The 22,171-nt window shown below is 37.6% G+C and overlaps 1 protein-coding gene across 2 annotated transcripts in view; it reads right to left on the reverse strand.

Annotated features, from left to right (window-relative positions):
* Gria4 (glutamate ionotropic receptor AMPA type subunit 4) overlaps positions 1 to 22,171 on the reverse strand; it is a 370,469-nt gene that overhangs the window by 87,553 nt on the left and 260,745 nt on the right. For both annotated transcript variants that reach the window (XM_051155874.1, XM_051155873.1), the window contains exon 6: positions 2,954 to 3,007. In XM_051155874.1, coding sequence (XP_051011831.1) covers positions 2,954 to 3,007 — 54 coding nt within the window. The remainder of the gene's footprint in view (positions 1 to 2,953; positions 3,008 to 22,171) is intronic.

Below are 22,171 nucleotides of genomic sequence, written 5' to 3' on the forward strand. Positions count from 1 at the left end.
ATATTGATGTTTATTTAGTTTTATTATATTTCTGGTAAATATAGGTTTTTATCTTATATCTACTGCCTTGATTTTTAGTCTGTGACTAAGCCATTCTGCTAAAATGAATCTAGAATATATGTAGCCAGCTGGTAATAAGGGTTGCCAGATTTAATGATGGGTGATGTAATTGTTTCTCATTAATTTAAAGCTATAATTTAATAATTACAATTATTTTTAAAAGTTAATTCAGAAAGCTTATCATATTAAAAATACAATAAATGTTTATCTATTGACTTTGTAGCCTATATACTTGCTGAACTCATTTATTGGTCCAATAATTATTTTTAATATTCCCTTATGATATTCTTATATGCTAAGCCTCCTTTCTTAATCTGGGTCACTTTTATTTCCTTTTTGCCTACTGCTTTCTATAAGATGTATGTTATAATGTTCAGTAAATGTAGTGTGATGGATAGTACATCCCTGTCTTGCTTCTATTCTTTTTTACTTTAAAGACAAGATCACTTTTAGCTTAGGCTGGTCTTGACCTTGCTGTGTAGCTTGAGATGAACTTAAAGTTCTGATCCTCTTGATTATAGCCCTCAGTGATAGGATTGCATGCGGGCCTGCACCATCTCATTGAGTTTATGTGGTGCTGATGATAGAATTCAAGGCTCTAAGCATGCCAGGCAAATTCTCTCCTAACTGCACTACCTCTCTAGCCCCTATCTCATTAAAAAAATACATTCATATTATTACACTTAAATAAAATAATCTACATACAGCAAAAAGAGCCACAACACTACCAAGAATTATATAAATGTTACACTGAGAGCGTTTTGGCTGTTTGCATTTGGCAGCCTTGAAGAAAACCTTTTCTATCTTGGTGCATCTAAAATTCTTAATGTAAATCATTATTTATCCTATTTCATCTCTATCAATTTAAAACATCTATCTAGACTTAAAAACATCTTAACCTTACATAATTAAGCTTAATTATAAAACTAAACTATTTGGCCTTTAACCCCATCAGAGACTTGAGAAGGAATAAAATTAATTACCTGAGTAAACAAGAAATACAGGTTAGCAGCTTCTAAAATGCAGACACACACACACACACACACAAACACACACACACACACACACAGAGAGAGAGAGAGAGAGAGAGAGAGAGAGAGAGAGAGAGAGAGAGAGAGAGAGAGAGAGAGGCGGTTTGCTGCAGAGACAGTCACCCAAACTCTCTGTAACGTTGGAGCATCATCTTCAGCCTTCTGGCCCAATAGATCTGATAGACATATTTGTGAGGCAGGAAGTATTGAGGACTTGCTTACCCTGCTTTGGCAGAGTTTGGCAGCCGACTCTACCTGCATTCAAGTTTGCCCATTTTTAGGCAGATTTCTGTCTATGATCAAAATCTCATCTTTAATTTCAGTGAAATCAGTCTTTAGCATTAAGTTGAAATGTTAACACAAAATTTTATATGGATTCTGAACAAATTTTTCATTTGAGAATCTTGTATATGTAGTTATTAAGAAATGGGTTTCGATTGGCTAAAAGAACTGAGACTAGTTATTCTAAATGGATGGGTAAATGCCACGAGAATCCATATTAATACTGTATAAGATAACACAGCTGAGTTCATGTCACTGGTCTAATCATGATAAAAGCTTGATATTTCTATTGAGTGTTATGCATTTACTTCTAAGAAACAAACATTTTTCTATTTTATATGTTGATATTTATTATAAATATGCTGCCACCCACTGAGGGTGTTTAAAGTAGGATCAGAGATCCATTAGTGGGCTATAAATGTAATTTCATTCCATTTTGCATTGTCTTATTTATTCTAACTGCCAATGTAAGCCACTCATTTTTATGATAGCTTATAACATACTGATTTCCTTCTCTGAATTATACTGTTTAAAAGAAATATATGTCAAAACAGCCTATTAGTTAGAAACTCATTATATAATGTCAACAAGAATACAGATATCCTTAATCATAGGCTTCTATGACACATTGATTAATAGCAAAATGTATTTACTTCAATATTTATATTTTTACAAATAGATGACACATAAACTGTGAGGCTACTAGAAGAAATAGAAAATATAGGTCAAATTTGCTGATATGATAATTTATTTGCCATTGCTATATTATATTGTTTCAGCTCTATACTGAAATCCAGTTCACAATATACTGGACCTTTCTCTATGAACACGTGATGGGACACTCAACATGCAGAAAAGTGACAGGACTGAGTCTCCTCTCTGTCCTTTACTTGTTTTCCCGCTTAAGATTAAGATTCTCCCAGATGAAACATGTGATGTGAAGTAATAGAAAAAGCATGGAGTTAGTGTTACCTCTCCTAGGGTAAGCCAGACAGAGAAGAAAGGTCTAAGATGAAAGTTTCCTATAATAGAACGGAGAATGAGACCCTACAGAGCCAGTTCCATCAAGCTGGTGGGTTAACCAGAGGTACTCAGTGAGCCTTGTTAGCTATTCTGCTCTACAAAGACTTGTCTGAGGCCTGCAAGCAGTTCTTTCCAGTGCTGTATTATCCATTTCTAGGTGAGTTGAGAGGCTGAAGAAGTTGTAAAACATATTATTCCCATTCAAAATATTTGTGTAAATTAACAATTATATCTTCTTTTTCTTAAAATTAGAGAATATATTTATCTGTAGTATTTATTATTTAAACAGACAAAAAGCAAGTATTTAATTTGACAGTGGATGTCGTGGTAAAGCAAACATAATAATAATCATTAAATATCTTCATGGCAAACCAATTCCAGTTTTGCATAAAACATATACTGAGTTCTACATTAAAATAGGATGGTTATTTATTTTACTAACATAACTTGAAGTCCAGTGAATAATTTAGTTTATCCATTGATTAGAGCATTATTTTAATACAAAATCCTATATACTTCATCAATTTTAGTAAAAATAGAAAAACAAGATTTCTTACCAAATTTGCGATGATATAATGGTAGCCTTTGACATGCTTCCCAACACTCACAATCTATGAATACAAAGAATGAGAGGAAAATCAATTTAATTTTATTGAAACATTACTTATAACAATAAAAGAGTACATGAATTTTTGGGTGAGTTAGTGATGGTATAAGAGGAGTTGGTGGACACTGAATGGGAAGGTGAATTTGATCAAAACAGATTCTAGTCATTCATGAAATTCTAAATAAATAAATAAATAAGAAAATAACCAGGGCTGGTGAGATGGATCACTGGCTAATAATGCTTGTTACCAAACCCGATGAACTCACTTTTATCCCTATGACATACTTTGTGAATGGGGAGAAACAGTATAGGTTGTCCTGTGAACCACATAAAAATGCCATGAGTGCACACAATAAATTAAAAATTAATTAACTACTACAACATAATTATATATAGATGTGTGATGGAAAAACAATGTCATTTGTCTTATATAACTAGAACATTATAATCAGAAGAACTCGTATGTCACATTAATATACACTCTAAAGTAAGACCATTATTTTATTTTATTCCTACTTTATTAATTATAAATAATTTTCTCTTCCCTTTTTGAAAAACCAAAATATAATTTCCTCAGACAGATCAATAGTGCTATGAATCAACTATTCATAAATATTTCTCAAGAGAGAGAGTACATTAGCACAGAAACAAAATAATTTTGATTCAAAGACTTTATTCTTCAATAAACATAAATATCAGATAGGTGAAATGAAACAAAAGAATGTCAGTGAGTGCAATTGTTGGTTATATACAGATTGATGTGCAGAGGAACTGCTAAATTTTCTCATCTGGTACCAACAGATAAATTCAAGAAAGCATGATAGAAAGTAGGTGGAAGATAAAAATGAAGAAAATTACTAGAAAGGCACTGGTTTCAGGGTCTTGTCCTCAGAAAGGTGACTCTGGAACTCCTAAGATATCCCCCAAAGTGTGATGCAAAGTTGAGTACAAGAGCTTCAACTTTTTCTGTCTAGACCATTTTCATTTGAGGAATTTTTATGTATCCCTTCTTTGTATGTAGCCCTATGTAAACATATTTGCTGATAATAAAACAGCAACTGGTAGGATGGTTCAAACTTTCTAACTTTGTGGACTGACATTCAATTTTGAAAATATTTCAGGAAAAACCTCTTGAGGTACCCAGTCCCAAGAGAGTGAGCATTTGCATGTGACCACTTTTATGATTATTTCTTAGATTGTAGATTTTCAAATCTCTGTGTGTGGTACAAATTAAAAATTTAATCTGATTGAGGAAGGCTGTGAAAACTGTTAGGAAAGATGGCTTCACTAACATAATAAACCCAGACCAAGACAAAACACGCTCAGTGAATGCTCCAAATACTTGGCACATAGTTTTTTGCTCCATTTTGATTGTGTTCTTGACAGTGTTATGTCTTTACATAGGATCTGACCTCTGACTTATTATCTTGCCTGATGTTAAAGTTTTTCTTGATAAGCACTGAATTCCTATCAGCCCAACCCATCCATCTCCTACCTTTATTATAGTCACCTTTTGTTCTTATCCATTAAAGATTTTCTTTATTTTTTATGTTTAGCTATAAATTTTATGACATTTTACATAGAGTTTGAACATTTAAAGATCTGTTTAATGCATCCAGCCTATAATTTATCTATCAAATCCAACCTCCTTTGTGAATCTTGCATAAAGGTGAGAACAAAAAATAAGCCTGTTGAATTATAAAGAAATATCAGTAAGAAGATATCCAAGCTAGCTTTCTATTTCTGCAATAAAGGATATAATCAGAAACAAGTTTGAGGAGAAACGGTTTATTTAGTTTACAGGTTACAGTGGACCATCAAGTAAGCCAAGACAGAAACTCAAGGCAGGAAGTTTGAGATAGGAAATGAAGCGGAGGAAGTGGAAGAACACTGATTACAGGCTTGCTTTCCATGGCTTGCTCAACCTGCTTTCTTATAAAACTCAGGGTCATCTCCCAGGGATGGCACCACCCACAGTGGCCTGGGCACTCTGCACTAATCAAGAAAATGCCCCACAGATTTGTTTACAGGTCAATTTGATGAGTCATTTTCTTAATTGAGATTCCCTGTTGCCAGGTGACAATATTAAGTGGAAAAAAAAAAAAAAACCTAACCAGCACAGGAGAAGGCAAGATCATTTAATCCTGGAAATCGTAGGAATAGCCAGTACCATAGACATCAATAGAGGATACTTGGTAACCAGAACTTAGAGGAGAAAATGAATAAACTTGAACTTAGTCTGATGAACAGATTTCTCCCACTTGACCTCAGTTAGGTCTGCTGCCAACCAGAAATCAATTCTGTATCTCTTTTTGATTCACTATATATGCTCATAAGGTATCAAGTCTCTTCTTGGTAACCTGATGTCCTTCCTCTGAGTGCCACCAGGTCTCCCCATCCAGGGGACATGGTCAAATGTGAGGCACCAGAGTATGTGAGAAACTCATATCCCACTCTCCACTCAACTGTGGAGAATGTTCTGACCATTGGCTAGATCTGGGTAGGGGTTTAAAGTTTACCTCCTATATTGTCCTTGGCTGGTGCCTTAGTTTGAGCAGGACCCCTGGGCCCAAATGTGCCTATCATAATATTCTACTTGTAGGTTTCTAGGACCCTCTGGATCCTTCTACTTTGCTTTTCTCCCATGCTTCTCTCATCTAGAGTCCCAATAGAATGTCCTGCCTCTGTCCCAGTTTCCTGGTAAGTGAAGGCTTTTGTGGGACATGCCCCTTGGGCTAGTATGCAGATATAAGTAAGTATATACCATTTGAGTCTTTCTGCTTCTGGGTTAACTCACTCATTATGATAATTTCTAGCTCAATCCATTTATCCACAAATTTCGGGAATTCCTTGTTTTTAATAGCTGAGTAGTATTCCATAGTTTATTGTAACCACAGTTTCTTTATCCATTCTTCTACTGAGGGACACTTAGGCTGTTTCCATGTTCTGGCTATTATGAATAATGCTGCTATGAACATGGTTGAGTTAATTTTCTAGTTGTGTACTGGAGCATCTTCTGGGTATATTCCAAAGAGTGGAATAGCTGGGTCTTGAGGAAGCCCTATTCCAATTTTTCTGAGATAGCACCAGTTAGATTTCCAAAGTGGCTGTAGTAGTTTGCATTCCCACCAGCAATGAAGGAGTGTTCCTCTCCCCACATCCTTGCCAGCATGTGCTGTCACTTGAATTTTTGATCTTAGCACATTCTGATGGGTGTAAGATGGAATCCCGAGTTGTTTTGATTTGCATTTCCCTGATGACTAAGGAGGTTGAGCTTTCTTTAAGTGTTTCTCAGCCATTTGATATTCCCTGTTGAGAATTCTCTGTTATTAATTCCAGCCCATTTCTCAATTGGGTTATTTGGTTTGGTGGTGTTTTAATTTCTTGATTTCTTTATATTTTTTTTGGCTATTAGACCTTTGGCAGATGAAGGGTTGGTGAAGATCTTTTCCCAGTCTATAGGCAGTTGCTTTGTTCTCTTGACAGTGTCTCCTGCCTTACAGAAGCTTCTCAGCCTCATGAGGTCCCATTTATTAATTGTTGACATTAAGGCCTGGGCCGTTGGTGTTCTGTTCAGGAAGTTGTCTCCTGTGCCAATATGTTCCAGGCTCTTCCCCACTTTTTTTTCTAGGTGACTTAGTGTCTCTGGTTTTATGTTGAGGTCTTTAATCCACTTGGATTTGAGTTTTGTGCAAGGTGACAAATATGGGTCCAGTTTCATTTTTTCACATATAAACCTCCAGTTAGACCAGCACCATTTGTTGAAGATGCTATCCTTTTTCCGTTGAATGGATTTGGCTTCTTTGTCAAAAATCAAGTGACCATATGTGTGTGGATTTATATCTGGGTTTTCGATTCGATTCCACTGATCAACTGGCCTGTTGCTGTGCCAGTACCATGCTGTTTTAATTACTATTGTTTTATAGTACAGTTTGAGATCAGGTATGGAGATTCCTCCAGAGCACCTTTTTATTGTACAGATTGTTTTTAGCTATTCTGGGTTTTTTGTTTTTCCATATGCAGTTCAGAATTGAACTTTCAATGTCTTTAAAAAATTGTGTAGGTATTTTGAAAGGGATTGCATTGAATCTGTGGATTGCTTTTGGTAGGATGACCATTTTTACTATATTAATTCTCCTGATCCATGAGCAAGAAAGATCATTTTATCGTCTTATGTCATCTTCAATCGCTTTCTTCAGAGTTTTGAAATTTTTTTCAAATAAGTCCTTCACTTGCTTAGTTAGAGTAACTCCTAATTATCTTATATTGCCTGTGGCTAATGTGAAGGGTGTGGCTTTCCTAATTTCTTCCTCTGCAAGCTTGTCATTTGTGTATAGGAAGGCTACAGACTTTTTTGAGTTAATTTTTTATCCAGTCAATTTGCTGAAGGTGTTTATTATCTTTAGTGGTTCTCTGGTGGAATTTGGAGGGTCACTTATGTACACTATCATATCATCTGCAAATAGGGATAATTTGACTTCCTCCTTTCCCATCTGGATACCCTTAATCTCCTTTTGTTGTCTTATTGCTCTGGCTAGAACTTTGAGTACTATATTGAAGAAATATGGAGAGAGTCGGCAGCCTTGCCTTGTTTCCGATTTTAGAGGAATTTCCTTGAGTATCTCACCATTTAATTTGATTTTGGCTATTGGCTTGCTGTATATAGCCTTTATTATGTTGAGGAAAGTGCCTTGTATCCCCGATCTCTCTAAAACTTTAAGCATGAATGGGTGTTGGATTTCATTAAATATTTTCTCTGCATCTAAAGAGATGATCATGTGGTTTTTTATTTTCAGTTTGTTTATATGGTGGATTACATTGATGGATTTCCGTATATTAAATCATCCTTGCATGCCTGATATAAAGCCTACTTGGTCATGATGAATGATATCTTTGATGTGTTCCTGTACTCGTTTTGCAAGTATTTTATTTAGTGTTTTTGCATCGATGTTCATAAGAGAAATTGGTCTGAAATTCTCTTTCTTTGTTGAATCTTTGTGAGGTTTAGGTATCAATGAGATTATGGCCTCATCGAATGAATTTTGTACTATTCCATCCATTTCTATCTTTTGGAGTAGCTTGAATAGTATCTGTTTTAGCTAGCCCTTGAAGGTCTGGTAGAATTCTGCACTGAAACCATCTGGCCCTGGGGTTTTTCTTTTGGTTCGGAGACTATCAATGATTGCTTCTATTTCTTTAGGGGAAATGGGACTATTTAGCTTGTTTATCTGTTCTTCATTCAACTTTGGCAAGTGAAATTGATCAAGAAAATCGTCCATTTTCCTTAGATTTTGAAATTTTGTGGCATATATGCCTTCATAGTAGGGTCTTATGATTCTTTGTATTTCTTCAGTGTCTGTTGTTATGCTTCCCTTTTCATTTCTGATTTTGTTGATTTCAATACTGTCTCTCTGCCTTTTAGTTAGTTGGCTAATGGTCTATCTATCTTGTTGATTTTCTCAAAGAACCAGCTCTTGGTTTTGTTGATTCTTTGGACTGTTTTCTTAGTTTCTAATTTGTTAATTTCAGCCCTGCATTTGATTATTTCCAGACAGCTACTCCTTTTGGGTGTTTCTGCTTCTTTTTTTTTTCTAGGGCTTCCAAGTGTGTCGTTAAGATGCTTATGTGCGATGTTTCCTATTTCTTTTTAAAGGCACTTAGTGCTATGGATTTTCCTCTTAGCACTGCTTTCAATGTATCCCACAAATTTGGGTATGTAGTTCCTTCATTTTCATTGAATTTCAGAAACTCCTTGATTTCTTTCTTTATTTCTTCCCTGACCCAGGTGTCATTTAGCAGAGAGTTGTCTAGTTTCCACGTACGTGTAGGCTTTTGTTATTTCTGTTTTTTGTTGAATTGAAGCCTAAGAGCATGGTGATCTGATAGGATACAAGGTTATTATTTCAATCCTCTGTACTCTGTGAGGCTTGCTTTGTGACCTACGATGTGATCAATTTTGAGGAAGGTTCCATGGGGTGCAGAGAAGAAGGTATATTCTTTCTTGTTTGGGTGAAAAGTTCTATATATTTCTGTTAGATCTATTTGACCCATGGCATTGGTTAATGATGTTATTTCTCGGCTTAGTTTCTGTTCAATGACTTATCCTCAGTGAGAGTGGGGTGTGTTGAAGTCTCCCACTATTATTGGTGGGGATCGATGGGTGGGTTTAAGCTTTTTTTTAGCAGATCTTCTTACAAATGTGGGTGCCCTTGTATTGGGAGCATAGATGTTCAGAATTGTGATATCATCTTGGTTGACTTTACGTTTGATGAGTATGAAGTGTCTTTCCTCATCCCTTTTGATTAATTTTGGTTGAAAGTCTATTTTGTTCGATATTAAAATGGCTACGCCTGCTTACTTCATGTGACCATTTGCTTGGAATATTTTTTTCCAACCTTTTACCCTGAGGTAATGCCCATCATTATGGGTCAGATGTGTTTCTTGAATGGAGAAGAATGCTGGATCTTGTTTATGCACCCATTCAGTTAGTCTGTGTCTTTTTATTGGAGAATTGAGACCATTGATGTTGAGAGATATTAATGACCAGTGACTGTTAAGAGTCTTAATTTTGGTGTTGGTTCCAGTCTAGCATTTGTGTAGTTGTGTTTTTGCCATGGTATAGTTATCTATTTCCTGAGTAGTTTTGGTTGTAGCTTGACCCCTTGGGATGGAGTTTTCCTTCTAGTACGGTCTGTGAAGCTGGATTTGTGGATAGGTACTGTTTGAATTTGTTTTTGTCATGGAATATTTTGTTTTCTGCATCAATGGTTATTGATAGTTTTGCTGGGTAAAGTAGTCTGGCCTGGCATCTGTGGTCTCTTATGGTTTGCAGGATCTCTGTCCAGGCCCTTCTGGCTTTTATGATCTCTGCTGAGAAGTCGGGTGTAATTCTGATAGGTTTGCCATTAAATGTTATTTGGCCCTTTTCCGTTGCAGCTTTTAATATTTTTTCTTTGTTCAGTATGTTTTGTGTTTTGATTATTATGTGACGGGAAGTTTTTCTTTTCTGGTCAATTCTATTTTCTCTTCTGTAGGCCTCTTGTATGTTTATAGGCGTCTCTTCAGATTGGGGAAATTTTCTTCTATGATTTTGTTGAGAATACTTTCTGGGCCTTGGAGTCTGATATCTTTTCTTTCTTCAATGCCTATTATCCTCAGATTTCTTCTTTTCATGATGTCCTTAATTTCTTGGATGTTTTGTGTCAGGAGTTTTTCAGATTTGGCATTTTTTTAAATGCTTGCTTCAAGATCTGTGATTGTATGTTCTAGACCTGAGATTTGTTCTTCCATGTCTTGGATTCTGCTAGAAAAGCTCACCTCTGTGTTGCTCGCCTTCTTCTCTGAGGTCTCATGTTCTCGTTTTTCTTCTGTCTGTGTGTTTATCATTGAATCCATTTTCATTTTCAGATCTTGAACTGATTTTTTGATTTCTTTCATCTGATTGTCTGTATATTCCTGAGTTTCTTCCATTGCCTCTTTTAGGTCTTCCGTGCTTGAACCGTTTTATTTCTTTCTTTCATCTGGTTGTTTGCATTTTCCTGAAAAATTTCCAGTTCTACTCTATGTGCTTCTTTTGTGTCTCTCACCTGTTTGTCTGCTTCTTCCTGCATTTGATTACGAATTTTTTTTGTTTCCTCCATTATCATCCTCATCACTAAGGATTTGAGGTAATTTTCTTGTATTTCCGTTGTATTTGAGTTCTTTGCGGTGTTTTCTTTGGGATAGCTGGAAACTGGAGACGCCATGTTGTTTTGGGGTTTTTGCGTATGCTTCTTCGGTGTCCTTTAGACATCTTGCCATCTTTGTTTTTGTTGGGTAGTTTCCAGAGTTGGAAGGACGGAGTCTGATGATAGATTCCCTTGTTTTCTCATGATTTCCCTAGGCTGAGAGCTCTAATGCTTCACTGGTGTGGATTTTAGGAGGTTAGCCCTATTGTTTTGGACTCTCACAGCCAGGAATTTTCAGCTCCCCTGTGCTGTGGGTCCTGCAATCCTTCTGGGTCTCTGAATGAGCGTTGTGTCAGGCCAAGGTATCCACAGCCTTCTGTGACTCCTGCCAAGTGCAGCCAGGAACACTGGGCCCGAACCACGGGCCGAACTCAGCTAGATTCTCAGGGCCTGAACCATCTGCCGAGGTTAGCTAGGGATTCTGGGGCCAAATTGCACACCAAGCTCAGCTAGGGGCTTTTGGCTCAAAGTGCGTGATGTGGTCAGTTATTGACTCAGTCCCGAACTGTCCTCCAAGCTCAGCCAGGAATTCTGGATTCAAACTGCATACTGTGTCCAACCAGAGTCTTAGAGCTGGGACTGTGTCTAAAGCTCAGCTAGAGTCACTGGACCCAATCTGTCTGCCAAGCACAGTTAGGGACTCTGGCCACAAACTGCATGCCGAACTCCACCTGAGTCTCCGGGGTAGAATTGTGCACCGAGCTCAGCCAGGGACTCTGTACTCACAGTGTATGCTGAGTTCAGCCCGGGACTTTGGGCCTAAACTGCGTGGATAGTCCAGCCAGAGTCTTAGGGCTGCTGAGCCTGTGCGCACAGCTCAGCTAGAGTCTCTGGGCCCAATCTGCCTGGCAAGTCCAGCTAGGGCCTCTAGGCTGAATCTACGTGCTGACCTCAGCCTGCGTCAGTGCCCCAGAACTGCCCGCTGTGCAGTGTCTCGAGCAGAACTGCTTGATGAGCCCAGCCAAGGCCTCTGGTGGACTGAGTGCTCTGCCCAGCCTGCCTCACAGCAGGAGAACCGCGGCTGTACTGAGCTAGCGCCTCCGGTGGACCTGAGCACTCCGCCCAGCTTGCATCACAGCAGGGGAGCTGCCGCTGAGCTGAGCTGATGCCTAGGGTGGAACTGAGCCCTCTGCCCTGCCTGTGTCACAGCAGAGGAGCTATGGCTACACTGAGCTAGTGCCTTGGGCAGAATTGCTTGCTGAGCTGAGCCAGCGTCTCCACGGCACTGCGCACTGAGCTGAACCCAGGACTCTGGGGTCGAACTGTCTGCCGAGTCCTGTCTGTGTCCCAAGGCACCACGCAACCCAAATTCTGCCCAGTGTCCCCTCTCTCGCAGCGACTCCCACCGGCCACCACACCAATCGCCTCCACCGGAAAAGTCTGAGCTGCAAACCTCAGCCACCACCACTGCTGACACTGGTGCCGCTGGTGCCGCCGCTGCTGCTGCCTCTGCTGCTGCTGCTCCAATCTGAGAAAATCTGCACTCCTCCTGTGTGCAGGGGCATGCAGGTCTTTTTTTTCCCTCGTTTTTCTATTGTTGTCAAGTTCCAGTTTTAATCCACGGTGTTCTGATAAGATGCTAGGGTCTATTTCAATTTTCTTATGTCTGATGAGGTTTGCTTCGTGATCCGTTATATGGTTAATTTTGGAGATGGTTTTTTGATGTGCTGTAAAGCAGGTATATCCCTTTGTTTGGGGGTGTAATGTTCTTTAAATATCTGTTAGGTCCATTTGTTTCATGATGTCTATTAGCTTCATTATTTCTCCATTTAGTTCCATCTCAATTTTGAAGTCTCCCACTATTAATGTATGTGGTTTGTAGGCTCAATTTTCTTATCAATTATATTTTATTATGAACTTATTAAATGAGGCTACCTCCCTAACAACCTGACTAACCCAAACAATCAGAAAAGGATATTAAAGAACACTGTCATGAAACCTTAAAGATATCAGCTCTGAGCAATGATTCTCCTGGCATAGTCAGCAGGATTTCAGGAAACCAGCAATTCCACCAAATTTGATGCTGGAACCGAGAGCAGCAGTTTGAACCTCAAGCCTCAGCTGGAGTCCAAAGCCTTGAAGCTTTCCCTCGAGCAGTTCTCTTTTGGAGCTTCTTAAAGTGCAGGCATGAACAGCCAAAAACCAAGTCCCAAGCAAAAAGCCCTCTCTCTTCTGTTTTGGATTTATCTATATCTATATCTATATCTAATCTATATCTATATTCATATCTATATCACCTATATCTATATCTATCTATATCCTCTCAGTCTATTCAAGGATATTTTTCACCAAGCTACCCCACGAAGTAGTTACACTTCTATAAGGAAAAACATCCTGCTTTCTCACATAAATATCCTGCCCTCTTCTCCATCTCACACTTGGGATCAAAACAGAAACAGGTTTATCTCCCCTTCAGTAGTTGTATGTGGGATTTGAACTTCAGTAATGTTTCTTTAACTTAATGGGCATGCTACTGTGTTTGGGACATGGATTTTCAGTTTGAGAAGTCATCTTGATGTATTGGTATATATTTCCTTTGATGAGTATAAAATTTCCTTCCCCATATCTTTTGATGAGTTTTGTTGGAAAGTCTATTTTAATAGATACGAAAATGACTGCTCCAGGTTGCTTCTTGCGTCCCTTTGCATGGAAAACATTTTTTCACCCTTTTACTTTGAGTTAATGTCTCCTTTTGTTCTTGAGTTGTTTTTCTTGTATGCAGGAGAATGATGGGTCCTATTTTTGCATCCATTCTGTTATTCTGTGTCTTTTTATTGGGGAGTTGAGGCTGTTGATATTGAGAGATATTAGTACTTTCTTTTGTTATGATGTTGGTAGTCTTAGTGTGTTTGTGTGCTTGTCTTCTCTTTGTTTTGCTGTAATGAAGTTATTGGTATCTTGTGTTTTTTTGAGTATGGTTGACCTCTTTGGTTTGGAGCTTTTCTTCTAGTATCTTCTGTAGGGCTGTGTTTGTGAATAGATATTGCTTAAATTTGGGTTTGCCATGAAATATATTGTTTTCTACATCTATGTGATAAAAAATTTTACTGGGCATAGTAGTCTGGGCTGACTTCTGTGGTTTCTTATGGTCTGCATGACATCTGCCCAATTTTTTAGGGGTTTGATTATTTTGTGGTGGGAGGATTTTCTTTTTGGTCTAATCTATTCGATGTTCTGCAAGCATCTTGCATATTTAAAGGCATCTCTTTCTTTAGGTTGAGGAAATTTTCTTGTATGATTTTTTTAATGAAAACATTTTTTGGTCCTTTGAGCCTGCCTGGAATCTTCTATTTCTTCTATTCCTATTATTCTTAGATTTCATCTTTTCATGATGCCCTTGATTTCTTGGATATTTTGTGTCAGAAATTTCTTTGGACATATATATCCATTTCTTCTATGGTATTTTCTATACCTGAGAGTCTCTTCTCCATCTGTTTTGTATTCTCTTGGCAATGCTTGTTCTCCTCTGTAAGTTTTCCATCTCCAGAATTTCCTCTGTGTTTTCTTTATTGATTCTATTTCTACTTTCATGTCATGAGATGTTTTATTCATTTCTTTCATTTCCTTGATTGAGTTTTCCTATATTTCTTTATGTGATATGTTTGATTCCTCCTTAAAAGGCTCTTATTTGTTTGGTTGTATTTTCCTGTATTTCTTTACTTACTTACTTACTTACTTACTTACTTACTTATTTACTTAATTTTATTAATTTATTCAGATTACAACTCAATTATTATCCTATCACTTATATCCTCCCATTCCTCCCTCCCATCCACTTTCACCCTATTTCCCTCCCCTAGGTCTATGACTGAGGAGGCCTTGCTCCCCCACTATGTGGTCATATCCTCCTTAAAGGCCTCTATTTATTTGATTGTATTTTCTTGTAATTCTTTGAGGGTTTTTTTCTCATCTATGGGTCTTTACAATCTTCATATGCATAGTTTTAAGGTAATTTTCTTGTGTTTTAGGTGTGTTAGGATATCCAGGCATTGCTGTCATATTGCCTGGTTTCTGTTGATTGTGTTCTTACACTGAAGTTGGCTGGTTTTTCTTGTAACCTGATGGAGTTTCTTGGGCAAGCAGGAGAAGACCTAGTTCATGGGATGGGGCTAAATTTCCTCCCATGAACTACAGTTTTGCTTTGCTTATTGTGTCTGAGTTATAGCTATAGGCAGAGACTCAGCTTGTGTGTTTCTAACCTTTGTGATCCAATGATATTTTGCAGGTTTTTACAAGACAACTAGTAGAGCTTTGAACCACAGTCTGGATATTCTGGAATTCTGAGATATTGTCAAGATGACAGGAGTAGCAGGGATGTCTGAGGGTGATACTGTTGGTGTCTGGCATTCAAGATCATCTCTTTTCTCCAGAGGAACATGAACAGACACTGGCATTTGGAATCAGTAGTGTGGAGGCTTGCTCACCCAGCAGACTCTTGTACTCAGACTTGCCTACATGCCATCATCTTGGAATAGGGACACTGTATGTTCCTATTGTCTACCTGTTCTCTGCAAGAGGACCAGTAGAACTGTAGACTGGATGCTGGAACATTGTACTGGTATCCAGGAGTTGTCCTTGAGGTGTCTGGTGTCTAGGTGCTGAAGCTATGCTTTTGTGGAACTTGAGAGCGGTGTTTGAGTGGGTGAAAGGCACCAGGTTCAGTGAATCTAGGACTGTGTTTGACTCTTGTACCTGGGAGTCATTCACAGGGACCAGGAACTGTGTGTTCTTAGCTCCCAGGATGCCTCCTTTTGTCCAGGAGACATAGATGTTGGCATTTTGGAGTCAGCAGTATTTGGTCCACATTCTCTGGTCTTCTGCTACACAGATATGGTACATGCTGGATGCTGCCATATTAGACAATCCTCATTTTGGCAGTTCTTCATTTGCCTTGGTCCTTCCTTTCCTTTCCTTGAGTATTAAAAACCAATTTTTCTTCTGTTTACTATGCATAGAAAAATACTAATGCATTTTACAATGTAGATTTTATTTTCCTTCTATAAAGCATTCCTAACTTGGACCATATTTAGTCATCCTGTATTCTGAATTCTTGCCCTATTTCAAATTTCTTTTCTAAGACCATTAAAGTCTCTGATATTTATTTATACCATTTGTGAGTTCCTGGCCTGAGTTTAATGCATAGGTAGGCACCATGCTTTACTTATCTTTATGTGCCTAGTATATAGAGTTTGAATGAGCACAGGAGGTGCCCAAAGAAGAACTGTCCTGTTTAATGAATTAGCTCATTTGTATTGCCACAATGTGTGTTCCTTATTATGTGGGGGAATTGATTCAAATAACCAAAGTCAGCATCTCTATCAAAGATGTCTCTTCCTTATAGGTGTGGCTTGTTTTCCATATTCCATTGTGCTTCTTCTAAGTCTTTTCTGATTTTCTTCTCTCTCCCTTTCTCTCTCTCTCTCTCTCTCTCTCTCTCTCTCTCTCTCTCTCTCTCTCTCTCTTTCTCTGGTATGAAAAAAATGATCACTAATCAGTTACTAAAACAATTCATTATGAGCTACAAATTTAGGCTTTATAGTATAGGATTTACTCTTTAATCTTTTATTAAATGGTAGTGATTCAAGGTGGAAAAAGTAGCTTTGTGTGATATAATTCCTAATATCTTAAAGTTCCTAGTTATTCAGAAATTTGACAGTTTGTTCATGATTTTCTCTATGAGTTGGGATTTCATTTAGGTGCTGCTGGATATGGACAATGATCTGGTGATTAGAATACATTAATTGAGCTGACTCCACAATTCATCTCTTCCATACAAATGTCCACCTTTATGTTGAGGGCACTTTCCTCTGTCTGGTTGATTTTGCCTCAGAGTAGGATGGTTGTTCTTTGGTGACATCATAACCTTCTAGTACATCAATAATGGATTTTTTTTGCCTTTTTATTTTTCCAGATTATTTGACAAACAGAATGAGAAGGTCATCTATTGCAGATTCTGAGATTGGCATGTTCTTTAGGGGAACACTCTTTTTTTTTTGTCTCGCTCTTTGAAAGCAACAATATTGGAGAAGGAGGAACCAATTACAAAAGAGGCATATGATCAAGAGGCTATCTGAAATGTTTGTGGACCAGATGTTAACTCAGTTTTCTTTATCTTTTTGTTAAGTATGTATTTCCTAGTCTAAGGTCAGTATTTAAAGTCTGCTGAAAAAAAATGCTCAAATTCTTATAGGCACATATTTTATAAACAAGAGTTCATATAATTTAAATTCTCTGATGCTTTGATATTTTCATCTATTCAAAGAAACCTGACATTTTTATTGAAATGTATTGAAATTAAGGAGGCAGTGTAAGATCTGTATTAACCCCTGTCAAGCATATTTCTACAAAATTCTTTAGAAACTACATTTTTGAGCATTTCAGTAATCAGCTTTGGTGTAAATTTAGTTAGCTAGAAGCATAAAGAGACAGTTACATTGGTGATGTGCTTTCTGAACAAGCCTGAGGAAGGGCATGCTTAGACCCTTAGCACACACAGAACAGCCAGATGCAGGGGTATGCATTTGTAATGCCATTGCTTGGTATCTGGGGCCACAGAGACAGGGCAATTTCTAGAGCTTGTTGGCCAGCCAGGCGAAGTGTGACCAAGAAAGACACTTAAATCTGATCTCTGGCTTCCACATATACATGCAGGAGCCCGTGTACCTGCATAGACACACCCGTGCACGCGCGCGCGCGCGCACACACACACACACACACACACACACACACACACCCCAAGCAAATAAAAAACCCAAAAGAAACAAAAAAATAGGCCATCTTTTAGATGACTCAGCAGGTGAAGGCACTTGCTTACAAGTGTGACAGCCTGAGTCCAATGCCCAGGAACCACATGGTGGAAAGACAAAACCTACTCAAAAGTTGTCCTCTTACTTTACATATAGAATGCCACATGTGTACATGCATACTTTCATGTGTGTATGTACACATAGATGTAGGAACACATACACACAACTCTAAATATAAAAAATCTTTAGCTACCTCTATAAAAGTTACCAATCAGATTATAGAATTAATGAGTGTCCAGGAAAGGCTGTCTGTTTGAGGATTTACTCTGTGCTCTGTTTGAAGTTATACCCCATGAGTAAATTTATATATTGCTTCACAACCCAGTCATTGCAATGAATATTTCTTATTAATTTTATTTAGGGGAATCAGGATCTTCTAAGATCATCTCAATTCAGTTTACCATATGCAAAGTGAGGAGGAGAAAAATTAAGTGTTAAGGAGATAATGAAACTATGCATTTACAAAAAGACAACACCCAAACAAACACACAAAAATAACCCAAGCACACACACACACAAACACACACTACCTTTTGAACATTTGTTAACCATATCTAAAACAGAGAAAACATATCTGCTCAATTTTATAATCTGGTTTGTCTGATCCAAAGTGTCAGAGTTGAGTGTCCTGAAAAAGGGGTTCATGAACTGTAGGAATGCAAAATTCTAATTGCAGGGCCTCTGGATTTTATATATTGAAAGGAAATATTTGAGAAGTACTGAGACCTCAGCACTATTTTGATGAGACCTTTAAAAAGGTTTAAAATTTAAAAGATATATTATTTTTAATTTTTGTTCATGAGTATTTTGCCCATGTGTATGTCTGTGCACTGTGTCTGTGCCTGGCTCCCCACTGAAGCCAGAAGAGAGTGGAAGATCCATGGAGGTTGAGCAATCCAGAGTAGTGAGCCACCACATAGATGCTGGGAACTGAACTCTGTCCTCTGAAAGAGAAGCCAGTGCTCCTAACAGCTGAGCTGTCTTCCCAGGCCCAGATAAGGCAGTTGCTAATGCTTAAAATATAGCTAAGATCAAATTTCATGGTTTTTGTTTACTTGTTTGTTTTTGACCACTAGGCTAAACACTGCCACAGGATGGGAATCAGGCAGTTCCATGTTTCACTGATATAAGTATTGTGTTTGGGGTTTAAGAATAGCAAACATGTATGAAAATAACATATAAAAGGCTCTTAAAATAACCTCCCAATTTACTATGAAAACTATTTATCAATTCTAGCTTTATTGAGCTGGTGCTGGAGTCTGAGCCTGGGTCCTGTGTAAGAACAATTAGTAAGCTCAACGCTGAGCATCAGTACAGCTTTCTGTTAATTTCAAGTTTTGTTTTTTGTTTGTCTGTTTGTTTTATGTTGTTTTTGTTTTAAATGTATGGATCAATGTGTTTTTTGAATTTAGGAAAATAGAACACTGCATTTTATTTATTGGATCTGGCAATAAACTCAACTTACTGTTTGTAATATTTCTAGTGTCATAAATGGCATAGCAGCATTGCATAAATACATCATGGTCCTGTTATTTCATTTAGACTTTAAATTGATGATAGCTTAACATTAACTTTTACATATATTTGTTTTTAAAATGACATTACAGCAAACTTAAGACTCATTGTTTGACTTCCACTTAACATTCTAGATCTAGCTTTTTATGAGGAACTAGAACAGATTCAAAGGTCTCTGAAAGTTTAATATGGTCAAGTAGCATCTATCGCTGGAGTCAGAGTGATGGACAAAGCTGCTTACCTGTGAACAGTTCATGCTTTACCCTTGTGGAAGGAACTGACTATGATTGGCTGGGCTCAGCTGCTAGGGTAGACTAAATTTCACATATTTGTGTCAAGCTGTATTACTAGGATGCAAGCACAGAGGCATCCTCTATTCTGATGTATAGATAACTGCTGTTTTAAATAGCAAACACATTTATAAAAACTAATTTACTCATGGTATAAAATAATTTGGAAAACAAGTACAGAAAAGAAAATGCTCCTTGCACCACCATCAGCCATTAATATATTTTATGATGATAACATGTGACCAGTTTTCATTAGGCTTTTGTAAACTGATACAAATAAAAATGCCAAAGAAGAAATTATAGCCAGCAAGCAAGGTATGCTAGTTCTTCTAGAAATTTCAGGACACATCTTTTTTTAGTTTTTATCATGTGACCTTCTGCAAGACAGCTACCTTTTCCTAATTCAAAATTTTTATTGAAACAACTTTTATGATTTCTCAAGGGCACATCATTGAAGTGCAAATAATAGTCTGCAGGCACATTTTCACTATGCGTCCATCAGCTCAGGACGTTCAAGGCATTCACAATCACTGCCATTCTTATTTCTTTTTGAGGAGGACATTCAAAATCATCTCCATGGGGCAGGGTTGGGAGCAGAGACAGGAGACTGGGGGAATTCAAGTGACATGAAGAGAGAAATGGTAAAATGGGGAGATGGGCAGGGAGCTTTAGTTGGGGATGAGGGAGGGAGAAAGGCAATAGAGGAGAGGGATGGAGGAGAGATAACTTATACTAAGGAGATGTGAAGTGTGGGCCATTACACACACTCCTGGAAGCATTTGTATTATCTTTCCTTAAAAATAAAATAAAGAGCTGGCAATGTAGCTCAACAACAAGGTGGCTGCCAAACACACCCAAGAAGGAGCTGGGTTCAGTCTACAGCACACAGAACACTTCAGTCTGCAGCACACAGAACACCGCATACAACTAAGAAATGTTAGGAGTGATTTTGTTGGGAGCTATGAAATAAAGATCGTAGGAAATAATCATATTCCTAATTAGATACATCTTTTCTTGCAATAGAAAGGAACTATTATTATAAAACCAATAAGGCATCATCTCCTTACATGGCTGTGGACTTTATTATACGTTATGAACTGTCTACCTGAATCAAAGGATTGCTATTTATATTCTTTCATAGGTAACCCTGATAGTTAACAAATCAGATGTCAGTAAAAAAAAGAATAGAACTGGTAGACATGCAAGTTTTTGATTTCTTTGAAATGTTAACAGACAAAAAGGAGAAAGAGGAAGAGGAGGAGGAGGAAAGAAGAAAAGACAGACTCTTCACAGAGTCATATAAGGCTTAGAGTTTATCCATGGTACCCAAGTATGCCAATTTTCTTCTTAGAAACCAACTAAGCCACCAAAATGGGTCATGTACTTTGAGCCCTGACTTACCTCCCCTCACCTGGGTCATGAAAGCACAGCTGCTAAGTGAAGGGTCTCTCAGCGGCTCACTTAGCCTCTGACAGGTAGTTCGAAATCCTGGCAGTTGTTAGAATTGGCTGCTCTACCGGGATTCATCCTGAGTTATTTACAAAACTTTAGCTGCTCAGGTCAAACAACTCAAAGCCTCACTACAGGGGCAGTAGACATGAAAGGGAGAGAGCAAAATTGGATTGGCGTCACTGCTCTGCTTATGAAAGTCAGGTAGAAGGTTTCCTGGAAATTCCACAAATGCTCATTACAAGTTTCATTGACCTGGATTGCTACTGTGGAGTAAACTTCAGTGATTCGCAGACTTTGTATTAATAGTTTACCAAAATAGAATAGATCCTTTCCTTAGTAATGTATTATTTTCTTTTATAAATGGATGACAAGAGGTAGATATTTTGCAATTGTGCTTATAGTACAATGTTGCTTTGTATATTAAAAATGCAAAATGTATTTTATTTAAAACCTTTACAAATTCTAATATATATAGTAATACTCAATCCAGAGCTTGTAAGAGTTAAGATAGAATCTCAGATATATTTTGGCTTTAAGTATTATCATTGAATACTAAAATGAGTGTTGCAAATTAACTCCAAACTGATAGGTTTTCTGTTCCAAATCTAATCACATAATTCTGCAGTTAAGCTATGTACAACAAATGGATTCACTTTGAATTACGCTGTTCCAAATGTATTGTGGATAAATATGATGAAACCTCCTCAGAACCACCAGATGGCACCCAGGCACTGTGACTTTTGTGGAAGACAGTCTGAAGTCTTTATCACTGCATTCAGGTCAGGGAAAGCAAATTCCATCTATAACTGCATAGTGTTTTTCTACCACTTAACACAATGACATAGCTCAGTTTTATCTTCCTGCCCTCTTCAAATCTAATCAACAGCTATTTATTGGAATCTTTATTCATAGAATCTTCATTCTGATAGTTGAAAAATCATCTTTATGGGTGACATCTGGTAGAAACATAACACAGCACAGAATGTTCTACCTAACTACCTAATCATCTTTTATTTTATTGCTCTGCTAATTTATGTTGATAATTTTCATGCAACTAATTCTTGAAGACATAAAAAGCCCATTTTCTTCTCTAATATGTCACTAATCTTGAAAATTTATATTAATGAAGGCTAAGAACTCCCAGTGACTAAGCAAGTGTTTTTCTACTGCTTATATCGTTACAGAATGGAAAAGCAGTACTCAAAACTTCAACTTCACCTAAGAACTAAATGACCTCTGGCAGTAAAGAACTGTCATTTTGTCCTGGAGATAAGTCATGAGAAATCCTAATTTTCATACTCTGAATTGGAAGACAATATGGAGATAGATCTGGAATAGGTCCGCATTTTTATCCAAAGCACACCTGAGTAATAAGATG

This window comes from Acomys russatus, chromosome 14 (assembly GCF_903995435.1).
Source record: "Acomys russatus chromosome 14, mAcoRus1.1, whole genome shotgun sequence".
Lineage (NCBI taxonomy): Eukaryota > Metazoa > Chordata > Mammalia > Rodentia > Muridae > Acomys > Acomys russatus.